The sequence below is a fragment of the Anarhichas minor genome, unplaced genomic scaffold (assembly GCF_050575085.1).
Source record: "Anarhichas minor isolate MPS153535 unplaced genomic scaffold, ASM5057508v1 ptg000042l, whole genome shotgun sequence".
NCBI classification, from domain to species: Eukaryota; Metazoa; Chordata; class Actinopteri; order Perciformes; family Anarhichadidae; genus Anarhichas; species Anarhichas minor.
The window spans coordinates 615,240-628,765 of NW_027466488.1; the positions used below are offsets into that span (position 1 = coordinate 615,240).

At 41.2% G+C, this 13,526-nt stretch overlaps 2 protein-coding genes across 2 annotated transcripts; one reads left to right on the plus strand and one right to left on the minus strand.

Annotated features, from left to right (window-relative positions):
- The first annotated feature begins 1,512 nt into the window (after window positions 1-1,512).
- On the plus strand, window positions 1,513-7,885 carry cilp (cartilage intermediate layer protein, nucleotide pyrophosphohydrolase). Its single transcript, XM_076110022.1, has 8 exons — window positions 1,513-1,579; window positions 2,209-2,262; window positions 2,330-2,593; window positions 3,732-3,911; window positions 4,032-4,337; window positions 4,497-4,605; window positions 5,173-5,321; window positions 5,480-7,885. The coding sequence occupies exons 1-8, from the start codon at window positions 1,513-1,515 to the stop codon at window positions 7,837-7,839; spliced, it is 3,489 nt and encodes a 1,162-aa protein (XP_075966137.1). The 3' UTR covers window positions 7,840-7,885.
- Window positions 7,886-8,152: 267 nt separating this feature from the next.
- On the minus strand, window positions 8,153-13,409 carry eif3jb (eukaryotic translation initiation factor 3, subunit Jb). The gene is made up of 8 exons (XM_076110023.1): window positions 13,268-13,409; window positions 13,031-13,119; window positions 10,627-10,684; window positions 10,393-10,499; window positions 10,176-10,272; window positions 9,876-10,046; window positions 9,668-9,741; window positions 8,153-9,328 (listed from the first exon to the last, which is right to left on the minus strand). The coding sequence occupies exons 1-8, from the start codon at window positions 13,278-13,280 to the stop codon at window positions 9,200-9,202; spliced, it is 738 nt and encodes a 245-aa protein (XP_075966138.1). The 5' UTR covers window positions 13,281-13,409; the 3' UTR covers window positions 8,153-9,199.
- Window positions 13,410-13,526: the final 117 nt, after the last annotated feature.

The window sequence follows — 13,526 nt, forward strand, 5'->3', positions numbered from 1 at the left end:
TTCCCAGGAGCATTGCGCTCCTTTTACACATTGACACGTGTTTCCTTACACCTTACCAAAAGCAAATCACCCCTGCTGAGGTAACAGCAAGCGGTGGAAGGTGTGTATGAAGCAATGTTATGCTTGTTGAACAGAATTGTTTTTTTCAGAATCCTGTAAAGATACTTTACAGGATCTCTGACAGACATGACTGACACAAGTGTGTACTGTACTCAAGTACTGTAATTGAGTTACTTATCTTACATGAGTATTTCATGTAACACCAGCATTTGTTACTCAGACCCCATGACTGTCCTTCTTTTATACAAAGCACGATCTAATAACCATTGGGTGAGAGATTAGTTATATGGATAACAGTGTAATGAAAAGACACTGTGGCACACTGTCAAAAGCGGAGGGAGGGGTGCTGGTGACAGAGAGGTATAAATGAGACAGTGAAGGAGTGAGCTGAACTAGAGTGAAGAACAGAGGAGGAGGAGACAGATGTGTGAGTGAAATATAAAGAAAGAGAAAAGTAGGAAAAGAGTAAAGGAGGACATTTCCATACAGAAATCTGAAGCCAGGAGTTCAGTTTACTCAACAACAAGGTAAGAAAGAAACAGATTAATACATACGTTAATGTGTCCACATCAATCTAACTAAGCATGTACTTAAACTCATATAGGCACAGCAATATCTCCATCTTAAATGCAACTTATTTATATGATTTAAAATGTAATCAGGAAATAGTCCTTTGAATTAGAGGTTTGTGTTTAAAATAAGTCACAAGTGAAGACTTTATTAAAATGTCAATGCCTGTAATTTTAATAGTTTTGCAATGTGAATGATCATTAAAATACATCCATCTTTACTTCCGATTGGTAACTTACATGTCTAATAATAGCCTTTGTTGTAATTACTGCTATTGCATGTAACCCAGGCTGCCCAATCCTAATTTTATCAATAAAATTTCTGCTCGTTCAATTTAAAAGCAAAGAGGACAAATTAGTCTAATGTGGGGTTTTGCCAGTGAATTCTTTTTTTCCATTTAAACTGTACAAAAGCAAACCTTGTGTGTGTGTGGGGGGGGGGGGGGTTTGGATTGTGTAGCCAGTGTAAAAATGTTTCAGTGTCCGGTGACAAATGGTGATGGCTAACACAGATGTGTAATCTGAGTGGGGGGTTTCTGTCCTACCATGTTTTTCTTTTTTCAACAAAATAGACAAAGATGATGGAATCTATCTGTAAAGAAACATTTTAGTTTCAGATGTGAACTATTGTTTCATTCACTTTTGTTAAGTTAAACATTAAAACTAAATTTCAGAAAGTAGCGTGTTTTATTACATATAACTGTTTAACAGTTGTGTTAGGGATGCGTTGTGTGACTTAAAGAAAATGTAAATGCAACATTCAACCTTGTTTTTTGTTATTTTACAACATATTTAATCCAAATTTTACTCTATCTTCTTTAGAGTTCCCGGTGTGAATTGAGAGGTGAAGGTTCAAGGGTCAGACGTAGCAGAGCGTGTGAGAATGTCAGTGAGGCCTCTTCTTCTTCTCACCCTGGGAATCACCACAGCCATTGTTGTTACAGCTCAAGGTGGGTCAATCACCAATATTCACACAGCACCCTTCCAACAAACTTATACAGCAGATGGGGACACTTACAAATGTATATAGATCGAAACACAGACAAATAGTTGTGCATTGCAAAACAAGGTTGGAGAAAAAATAAAAGAGAGTACAGTCAAAGGATATTAATGTGTTAAATGTGTTAATGTGTGTGTGGGCAGTCACGTCTTTCTAAATTAGCTACTGTATTCTTCTGTGATCCTGACCAAGTTGAACTGGTCAGCCTTTATGTTCAAAATTGACTGTGCTTGACAGCTACAACTGAATTACAGTTTGCAGATTTTACCGACGGCTGTTGTCAACTGCAATAAGTATTCCCTCCTAAAACGTCTTTCTAAATCTTTCAGAAAGAAAATCAATATTTGACTAGTTAAAGGTTTTCACAACCAGAATTCTCAGATACATAAACATTATCCTCAAGATCAACATGACTTTAGATATTTAATGGTTTGATATCATGTTTGAGTTAAATACAACTCACTCATTTTGGAGAGGTGAGAGCTAAGTGCATTGTTAGATATTACTGTAGTGCACAGTACAAAAATAATGTGAGATACAGTAAAGGATCTGTCAAACGTTTGGATTTATCTCTTGTAGAGTCATGGAGAAGAGACAACAAAGATTCATCCCTTTCTGTGTTCCACTCTGATGGTAGCTTTTATTCCCAATGTACTGAATATGTCAACTATAAAAAGTTCCTAACAGGTTTTCTGTCTAGATGAGTGGACCACATGGTTCAATGTCGATCACCCCGGAGGCCGTGGAGACTATGAGCAGCTGGAGGCCATTCGCTTCTACTACCGTGCCCGAGTGTGTGAGACTCCCAAGGCAATCGAAGCCAGAACCACTGAATGGATCCCAGCCCGTGAAAGTGGGGAGACGGTCCATGCAGACCCCACTGTAGGCTTCTGGTGCCTTAACGAAGAGCAGGGTCCTGGACGCAACTGCTCCAACTACGCAGTCCGTTTCCTCTGTCCCAAAGGTTTGATCTTATAACACCTTTGATATTCATTTAGTCACCAAAAATTGGTCTCAATATAACAGTAAGGCTCTTACACTCTGGGGCAAATTCATAAAGGATTGAGCGGCTTTTGTGCTAAACCTGTGCAAATAAGACAAAAAGAAAATTTGTAATTCTCAAAGCACCGACATAGGGTGAAATGCGACCCTAACTATGGAGCCAAGCTAGTAGCATTTCTCTGCTATTTGCACAGAGATAAATAAGGTAATATGCATACTTTTGGTGTTAAATCAACCCTTTTCTTTAAAGTTTAAGTGAAATTATTTGTTGGTGGAAACTGAAGTGCCTAAGGTGTGTTCGCTCAAACTTTTATTTTGAGATGCAGTTCATGCAGGGGCATGTTGCCTCACCAAAAAAAGAAATCAATAAATAAAGCTCCAGTGCATGTCATTTTTGAAAATGCATGAGAAAAAAATATAGATATATATTTGTGGTGCTCAAAAGCACCACAAATATTTTTTGAAAAACTCAACAGCTATATCTCTTTTCAGAGGTCATGACCCGGTTACTCAAGATAATCCACAGACCTTGTTGTGAGCATTTGAAATTGCTCACAACAAGGTCTGTTTATCAAATGTATCATTTTGGCTCCTTGAGAGAAACCACATATCTCTACGGCTGATATCTCCAAAACTAGGCAACTCAAACCAAAACAATCTAAACTGAGCTCTACAGGTAAGAGGAAAAATGTTTATTTTTGGCAGAACTGTCCCTTTAAAATAAGAGAAATGTAATTCATATTTTCCTCATTGATTAATTATTTCACTCACCCGCCCAACTTGAATCGACTAAGTGTATCGGGTGCCGACGGGCTCAGGCTGCCTCTCTCCACTCACAACCAAAGCATCGGTCTCAAGCGCATTTATCCTTTGCCATATGGATAATTGCAATCAGATGCGAAAAAAGGCCAAATCACACTCAGCTGTTGCAAATGATGTGCAATTCATTGTAATATCAGCCTCCACAGTCCATTCTTTGTGAATTCACCCCTCTGAGCCGTGTACTTCAAACTCCTGACTTTGCTGGTGATACAGGTGCAAATAAGAAGAGTCCTTCTTCTCAGGTGATTATTTGACTGTTATTTGCACTTTTCCAATAGATAACAGTGTGAACATTCGGGGTGACTGGGGTCCGTGGTCAGACTGGAACCCATGCCCTGCCCTCTGTGGTCAGGTGGGGGTCCAACTGCGCTCTAGAACCTGCCAGTCACGCTTTATGCCTTGCAGTGGACCTAAAGTAGATGAGAGAGCATGCAGTGGACCTGAGTGCCCCAAAACAGGTGAGCTAGCCCTAGATTACTCAGACAGACCCTTCTTCTGCAATTCTCTATTTATTCATCATCAAATCTGGGAGACCCAGTATTCATAAAATGGCTAACTTGTTATATTTTACTCTTTAGATTGCTCCCTGCAGTGTGTGATGGGGAAGGTAAATGCTGAGTGTGACGCATGCATGTGTAAGAAACACATCCTTCTGGGTTCTGTTCGTGGTGCGGGGGGTCTCACTGCTGAAGGGGCTACTATCCTTCGCTCTGGCAAGCTGCTTACCCTTACCGACCACAACGGGCATTACCGCATCCCTGGTATCTGCCCTGATGGCAACACTACCCTGACAGTCAGCCTGCAGGGCCACGCCACCCTCAGTGTTGTTGTGCCTCACAGTGCTGAACGTACCTCTGTCGTCAGTGTCCAGCTGAAAAGAATAGGTACAGTGGATATCTGTAGATTTACACCAAAATATTTCATTGCAGTTAACAAACAAATTCGTTTTTAGGTGCATGTTATTGACAAGTTTGTTACACATGTAAGGAAGCTAATAGTTAATGTTATTTTTATCTCCGATTATGATTTTTTTTTTTTTTTAGAGAAGCTTCATGTGTTGGGCAACCCTGAGAGCAAGGTCAGGAGGGAAGGACAAACTGCTGCCTTCTGCTGCAAAGTGGCAGGAACACCACAACCAGACAAGTACCAATGGTAAGACTTGTGACAGTGAATTTATAGACCACAAATGTTTTTGAGTCACAGAGACGCAGGGCTGTAGTCAAGACAAGTCAGAGTCTAGACCAAGTCAAGACCGAGTCCAGAGGATATCGAGTTCTGTTCAGGACCATAATAGGCAATAGTGTCTGTCCAATGCTAACATAGTGATTAAGGAGTAAGGATGGACAGAAATAATTTATCTATAAACAATATTCATCTGTCTTCTAACATCAAACTAATCAATGCATAGAATTAAGTTTGAGGACCATAACAGGTTTCTACAGGTACATTATGAAAGCGGCAGAGGTGCGTTATTTTTTTTCTCGCATGATTATGAGAAGAATCAAGCAGCGTTCTTTACAACTGAATGCTGATCAGCAGACTGGAACAACTCAACCAGTTCTCAATAGCTGAGCCCGAGACAAGTACTAGACTTCAACAAAGTGGTCTTGAGACCAGACTTGAATACTACAGCCCTTCATGGATGCATCAAATATCTGAGTCATAAAGTATGGAATAATCAATGACTTTGCTTCCCTTTTCTTCTGTGTGAACCAATAGGTTTCATAACAACAGTCTCCTGGGGAAGCAGTCTGACAGCACCTTGGTCCTGAAAAATCTGAGCCCTGAGCAGACTGGGCAGTACTATTGCAAAGCAAGCGGTCCCTCTGGGGCTATTAAGACCAAACCAGCTACACTCAAAGTCTTAGGTATGTTCTCAATAAATGTATATTAAATACACAGGAATATGAACGCACACACTTTGTAAGCATTGTGTAAAGTAATATAAATGGGATTCCTACTATATTTTACATCAGATAGATGGCAGTATGATCAAACTAAATTCAACACTTCATCTTTTACACAGGTAGAGACGAGCATTCATGTAATCCCAAGCCTGAATCCCACCTCATTCGTCTTCCACATGACTGCCACCAAAACAGCACAGACTCCTTTTACTATGATGTTGGCAAGTGCCCCTCAACTACATGTGCTGGACAGCTGGACAATGGCATCAGGTGCAAAGACAAAGTGGCTTACTGCTGTGGAGTGAAAAAGATGGAGGAGAGGCAGCTAACATGCCAGGGCTACCAACTGCCCACCATGGTGGTGGCTGAGTGCGGCTGCCAGAAATGTGTGGACACCAAGGCCATTGTGCATGGTAGGGCCGTTGCTGCAGACAATGGTGAGCCAATGAGGTTTGGCCATGTCTTTATGAATGGAGTCCGAATCAGCCGCACAGGCTACAAAGGTACATTCTCCATCCAGGTTCCTCCAGACACAGCGAGGCTAGTCCTGACTTTTGTGGACAACATGCAGAAATTTGTTAACACCACAAAGGTACTTCCATTTAACACCAAAGGAGGGTCTGTTTACCATGAGATCAAACTTCAAAGAAAGAAACTTCCTGTGACCATCAGCCCAACAGAAATCAACACTCTGGAGCTTGGGGAGGTAGAGGGCCAGGAGGCAATGGTTCAAATCCAGATTCCTCCCTATGCCTTCTATACAGAAAAAGGAGAAGTCTTCACTGGTAATGTCAATGCTAGCGTAACGTTCCTAGACCCCAGAGATGTCTCCACAGCTGCTGCAGCTCAAAGTGATCTCAACTTTGTCGGAGATGAAGGAGATACTCTGCCGCTGAGAACCTACGGGATGTTCTCGGTTGACTTTAGGGGGGAAGAAAACAATGAGCCACTGAACGCAGGTGAAGTGAAGGTGTTCCTAGATTCTGCCCAGGTGAAGATGTCCGAGCACCTCAATACCATGAAGCTGTGGTCACTGAACCCGGATACTGGCCTGTGGGAGGAGGAAGGAAGCCTGCAGGTGGAGAAGAAAAGAAGAGGAAAAAGGGAGGAGAGAACCTTTCTGATTGGTAACATGGAGATCAGAGAGAGACGTCTTTTTAACTTGGACGTCCCAGAGAACCGCAGGTGTTATGTGAAAGTGAGGACCTTCCGTAGTGAACGCTTCATGCCCAGTGAGCAGGTGGAGGGAGTTGTGGTGAGTCTTATAAACATGGAGCCCACAGCTGGCTACTCATCTAACCCACGTGCCTGGGGCCGTTTCGATAGTGTCATAACTGGCTCCAATGGTGCCTGTCTTCCTGCTTTTTGCGATGAACAAAAAGCTGATGCCTACTCTGCATATGTCATGGCCAACCTTGGAGGAGAGGAGCTAGAGGCCGTCTCTTCTGCTCCAAAACTCAATCCCAACTTAATTGGAGTGCCCCAGCCTTACCTGGGTAGGCTGAACTACAGACGCACTGACCATGAAGACACTAGAGTGAAGAAGACTGCATTCAGCATCAATGTGGCAAAACCAAGTGCCAACACAGCGGAAGAAAGCAATGGACCAGTGTACACGTTTGAGAACTTGAAAGAATGTGAGGAGGCCTCGTTCAGTGCAGCACACTTCCGCTTCTCAAGAGTAGAAGGAGACCGCTATGATTACAACACAGTGCCGTTCAATGAAGACGATCCAATGAGCTGGACAGAGGACTACCTGAGCTGGTGGCCCAAGCCAATGGAATACCGGGCCTGTTACATCAAAGTAAAAGTTAACAGCCCACATGAGATCAATGTGCGGTCCCGTAACATGGGTGGCACCCACCCGAAGACGAAAGGCCAGCTGTATGGCCTCCGAGATAGCCGCAGCATCCGTGACATGGACCAGGCAACTGTTTCAGCTGTGTGCCTGGAGTTCAAGTGCAGTGGGATGCTGTATGACCAGGAACGTGTAGATCGTACCCTGATGAAGGTGATTCCACAAGGAAGCTGTAAAAGAGATCAGGTTAACACAATCCTTCAGGAGTATCTGGTCAACCATCTGCCCCTCGCCGTCAACAATGACACCAATGAGTTCACCATGCTAGCACCTCTTGACCCCCTGGGCCACAACTACGGAATTTATACGGTGACAGACCAGGATCCCCGCACAGCCAAAGAGATCGCACTCGGACGCTGCTTTGACGGCAGTTCTGACGGTACATCTCGTGTTATGAAGAGCAATGAGGGCGTAGCGCTGACATTCACCTGTGGAGATCGTGAGGTGAAAGGCCAGAGTGTCTTCCAGGCCCTGCAGAGTTCTCAAGGTCAAACAGTAACAAGCGTGGTGAGAGGAGAAGGTAGACAGAACCGGCGCCGACAGAGGGCCAACGCACCCCGCAGCAGCAGCAGACGTAGTACAAGAAATCCTGCAGGAAGGCGCACAAAGGCCAGAAGCTAAATGACAACACTGATGAAGGATGTATGGAGAGAAAAAAAAAAAAAAAAGACCTACAATGGAGACGACAGGATTAACCTTGTTTTAATAAACATTTTATATTTACTTTTCTTTCAAATTAAGGGAATATTTAACTAAACAAACGTAGACCTATTCCTTTCATTTTTGTTTTACCTTAAAGTTTCAACTGTACTGTGGCAAATATTTACTTGAAACTGTAAATAGAGTATTTATTACATGTTATAAAAAAAATCAATCAGGGTGCTGTTATTGCATTTAAGTTTTTCATTGATGTTGTAAACAAGAACAGAAACAATTTCTTTTTAACCAGTGATTTATTAAATTAGATGCTTATAAAACACTGCAGATGCTGTATCTTCCACATTGTGTATCCAATTTTCCATGTAACATTGAAACTGGTCAATTGCTCGAAAAAAGGAGAAATACACCCCTTTCAATTAACTGTAGCCCATATGAAGACATGGTGGGTGAAGCCCATAAGCCCCCGCTCCTCATCACACTTGATACAAGCCTGCAGAAGCAATGATTAGGAGACCAGATGACGCAAGTTAATCCACTTGCCTGATCCATACTTTATCTGCATTAGTAGAAATCAAATTAGTAAACTACTTTTTTCTTAATGCACAAAAAATACCTTTAAGTACTCTTTGCTCCATATTTTCAAGGATATTCCAGAGATGTATCAAGAGAATGGCTATGTGGTCTAAAAGTTTTAACCTTTATTATAGCCTACTTGTCTATCCCTTTAACCGTGAATGTCATGTGCTCTCTGTAGAATTACAACTACAAGTTACATGTTTCGTCAGTCTCAAAATCATCCACAACGCAACCTTTCCAGAGATAAAGATGAATAATTGTTCTGAATTTGGCAACCAAAGTTATAGATACTATATACTTTCCTGTAAGAGAACCATCCACAGGTAAGCAAGACCAAAAACATAATCATGACATAGAACCTTGTGTTTCTATGTCACTGTACTTATAACTGCAATACTGTATCTGCCGTTTTAAAAGAAGCAACATTTAATAAAAAATGAGGCCTACAAAACTCAGCCAACAGCAGTTACAATATATTCTCCATTGAAGCTGGGTCACCCAACAGATAATGTATGATGTGTGTGAGTCGAGGCTGAATGAGACAGAGAAAAGGCAATTCCATATGTATGAACAAAGAGTTGGTGAGACTGGATGCTCCCTGGTATCGTCCCTCTGGTCATTGAAGCAAAATGAAGGGGGCAACACATAGTTCAGATTTTCCAGGATGGCACTGGACAGCACGAGAAGGTACAGCTGCGTTTCTGTGGGTTAGGAGGTGTAAAGGGCAGTAGCGATGGGGCCAGTGTCACATGAAGTCCTCATAGTCTTGGGCGTAGCCACCATCAAACTCTGCATAGTCAAGGTCATCTCTCAACTGTGCTTTCAATCCGCCTCCAGCAACGACCCCTTTCTTCTTCTTCTTGCCTTTGTTTTGCTGTAAAGACAAATTAAATTTGAAAGAAATGACTTAATATACGACTACACATTTACAGCAAAACAATGTTCTATTGATCTGAGAATTCTCTGGTTCAACTATGCAACAAACTAAATTATTAATTGATTCTGCTGGTAAATTACCATGTTCTATATTATAAATGAATTGACAAATATATAAAATCTTTCAGAATTAGTAAAGAAACCACATGAATGTTTAAGAACAAACTACAAGACTGCATAGCGCAGTTGATGTCTGCTATGCCAGGTGAACAGCACCCCCTTCTGCATATAAACTACAGATCAGAATATGAGTAAATACAAGCATGCAGTCACTCACTTTTTCTTGTTTCTGTTTTTCACTAAGTAGGGCTGTCAGGGAATTACTGACTTTCTTCAAGTCTTCTACTTCCACTGTAAGAGGGAAAAATAAAAATAGTTATTAGTTGAGCCAGCTTTGATTGAAATGCAATGTACTGATATAGTGAATAAGTGTAATTAATGATCTATATTGTTCAGTAAAAATAACTGTAAAAGATGCTGCTTACATGAAATACAAAGTTCCCGAAACAAAGAATCCAAGAAATTTGAATAATGCTCAGATTTTTCCAACGGGGATATCTTTTCTTTCAGCAATTTTTCAAACTCTGTGAAGTCGTCTTTAGAAGATGGACACATGGCGTCAATCCCAGTGACACTGTTTGAAGTGCTGCTTACGCCTGGAAGAACATTTTAAAAAAAACACATTGTTAAAAAAGGACATAGAGTCACAGATGCAAAGCCCCAGCCAACAACTTTTTCCAGCTTTGATCTTTTTCTAATTTACCTGAAGTGTGATCATTTCTTACCAAAAGCATCTTTTGCTAGCTCCAAGTCAGCATCTTCCTGTAATTTCTTCACCCTTATCTTTTCTGCAAGTTCTTCTTCAGGCGCGAGCTCTTCTTCCTGTAATAAAAGATGTCCCAAAGTCAAAATGAAAGCATTACAATAGATGAACAGTTTGTAAATTATATATAACTGTTACAGCCATAAGGGAGAAAAAACAACAACAACTAACTAACTCACATCCTCCAACTCTTTCTTCTTCAGCTCCTGTTCTTTCTTTAACTGGTTCTCTTTCTCTTTGATCTTCTCACTCAGCTTTTTCTTTTCAGAAACCTTTTTCTCTAACGCTTTAAATAATGGAATAAGAACACAAGTGAATTTGAAGTAAAGGCAGACAACTTTGCTAAATATGAATATACAATACAACGGATTACGTTCTTCTGAAACAGGCAGAAATTAAAAACATATCTGTACCCTTTTTCTTCATCTCTGCCTTTTTCTCTTTTTCTTCCTCCTCATCATCCCAATTGTCCTGGGAAAAAAAATTAATTGAGACAATTATGAGGAAGTAAACTTTTCAAACACAACACACAAACAGTACATGACTTACACAAACACACTTAAACAAAATCAGATTAATGGCAAAAAAACAAAACATAAAAATCCTTAATTTTACAAACGGACATATCTGCACACAAAAAACACAGTTCCTAATAATTCCAGCACTGAGTGATGAGGCGCTCAGACAGGTAAATGGCCTAAATCAATCCAACGACACAACGGGTAAAGTCCATCGGCATCTAAGCTGGGAAAGTTTAGGTCCATCCAAACCAAAAGAGAGTGTTTTCACCTGCCTCTTAAATGTCTTTTGGACCATTTCAAAATTCCACTAATTCTGCTTTAATAAACAACAGAGTCCGAAGCCATCTACATTTAGCTAACGCTAACGTCACTAGTCCATGCCATGTCCAACCAAATGGATAATAAAAATTTAATGACAATTTTGGGGGTTTTAAGTTAAGGACTTGGGCAAATTGGAGTGTAATTGTTGGGTATTTTAGCAAGGATCTCACATACCACCAGTGGTAGGTTTATCACAGTTTGGGAACATCAGGCTGCCTAATAATTTTGTGAGACTTAGCGTACATCTTACATATTGTGATAGTAGGGAAGTAACAATATGTATATTGGTATTGAAGCCTTCGGTACATGATGTTATGTGCCATCCTTTCCTCAAACAGCTGTTTATCTCTCTCTCTCACACACACACACGGAAAGTTTTGACAGCGCACTAGTTGCTTTCTGTTGTAGAATGCTAGTTGGTTCAGCTCGATTAGAAGGGTGAGTCTGCAGATTCAGACTGTGCCAAATTAGCTTATGTCTAAAGAGTATCACTGCGTATATGTGACCGCACTCAACTGTAGACAGATTTAAAGCATTATGGTTTAAGTGCATGAGCGCTGCAACAATGATTCAGGAATTGTCAACAGGTCAGATGATGGGAGCATAGCAGAATCAAAAATACTTTACATTTATAAAATAGACATTTCTGTTACGTGTCATTTATTATTGTCAATATGTCAGTATTAGAGTGCCGTAAATGTTAAAGTAAGAAGTATGGCCAAGGAGTAATTGTTGAACGTTAATCATTTTCAAAATTAATAAACAATAAATCTGTTTTCCTTACTGTACCGAACTGTGACCCAAAAACCGAAATAACTAACTCATCTTTACAAAGAGATACACACTTTACTCAATGAGCTTTGAAAAGCAAGCTATTGTATTTGAGCATATTGTAATTACAATACCTCAAAATAATCCACTTACTTAAATTAATATATTTTGACAAGCAATTCATTGTTGGTCCCTAATTTGTCAAACATTTTACCATGCTTGCTGAATAAGCCCACAGACTGTACTATGGAGGACATGACATCATCAGTTTGTTTGGCTTTGGGCACCATATGCCACAGAAAACTTAACAATTGACGAGGCCTCTACTAGCACTTTCCCCGAGTGAATATCAGAGGTTTCTGGACAGCAACCATGTCAACTTCTAGCTAATAACCACTTGTACCACAGTATCAACTGAGCACCAGTTTCCTACTACATGCCCGTTTTAACGCTGGAATGTTCTAGGCCTTGTCCGAGGCTTGAGTTGAGTAATCAACACATATGATGATTTCATCCGATTGTGGCTAAAGTTGGTTAGCAAGCTAAGGCCGCCTCATGTTGAACGCAACTCAAGCTGAGGGGATCCAGGACAGGACACATTTTCTACAACCATTTAATGACCCGAACTTTGAGCAATGATGAGACAATCATCTACATCAACCACACAACTACTCCAGACCACTTAACGACGCTATTGTTACCCACCATTTAAGCTAATTTTCAGTCGCAAGCTAACGAGTTTCCTAGCTAACTTGAGTGGCCCGTAAAAGATTAGCTTCAAGCTACGTTATCCAACTTTAGACCGGCTAGCCAAGCATTACCTAGTTACTTGTAAGCTTCTACATGAAAGCAAACTACACTAGTGTCCAGATGATTCAGTTTAACATTCACTGTGGTAACGGTACATTACACCAGTTGAAAACGAGTGGTAGCCTAACGTTAGCTAGCTTTAGTGGAGTTACTACAGGCTGCCAGATAGAGCCACATGAGTTAGCTTTGTGCTAGCTGACGGCTAGCACGGGCTCGGAGGTTAGGATTGACAGACAGCCTGAAACCGCGACGAAGCATGGATCACATCGACAATGTTTCATCTCAATGTTAGCTTGACATTAACTGGTCGAGCTTAACATATTGCTTAACGTTAAGCCCGACACGCGGAGGCTAACTTTAGCCCGAGCTCATACAGAACGAGTGTTTAATGTACCTTAACATCGTCCTCGTCGTCTTCACCTTCCCATTTGTCCATCGATGCCGCCTTTTTATTCGGCTCCTCCGGCTCGAAGGTTTCAGCGTCTGTAAAAACGACAACATGAAAACCGTTAGCCGTTAGATGTGGATTGGCCTGAGTTAAACAAAAAACGAAGTACTAGTCTCGTAAAACAATGACTGTGTGAAGCGGCTGATGTACAGATAGCGATCCTTCCTAGCTTAAGTTGCTCACCCCAGTCCGCCATGTTGGCTGTGTTGGTTGTGTTTGACAGGCTCGCAGTAGAGTCAGTGCAGCAGCCCGTTGGCCACGTTCAGAAACTGCTCCCACCTTCTGGACGTCACTCTGAGCGCTTATCTTATGACACGGCCTCCCTGAGCTAACGTTACTTCAGGCAGCACGACACCGATACCCGGGTACCTTTATTTAATTTACTTAAATAAAGGTAGTCGCTAAACATAAGGAGGGTGATATGGTGTGGGATGGATAATGT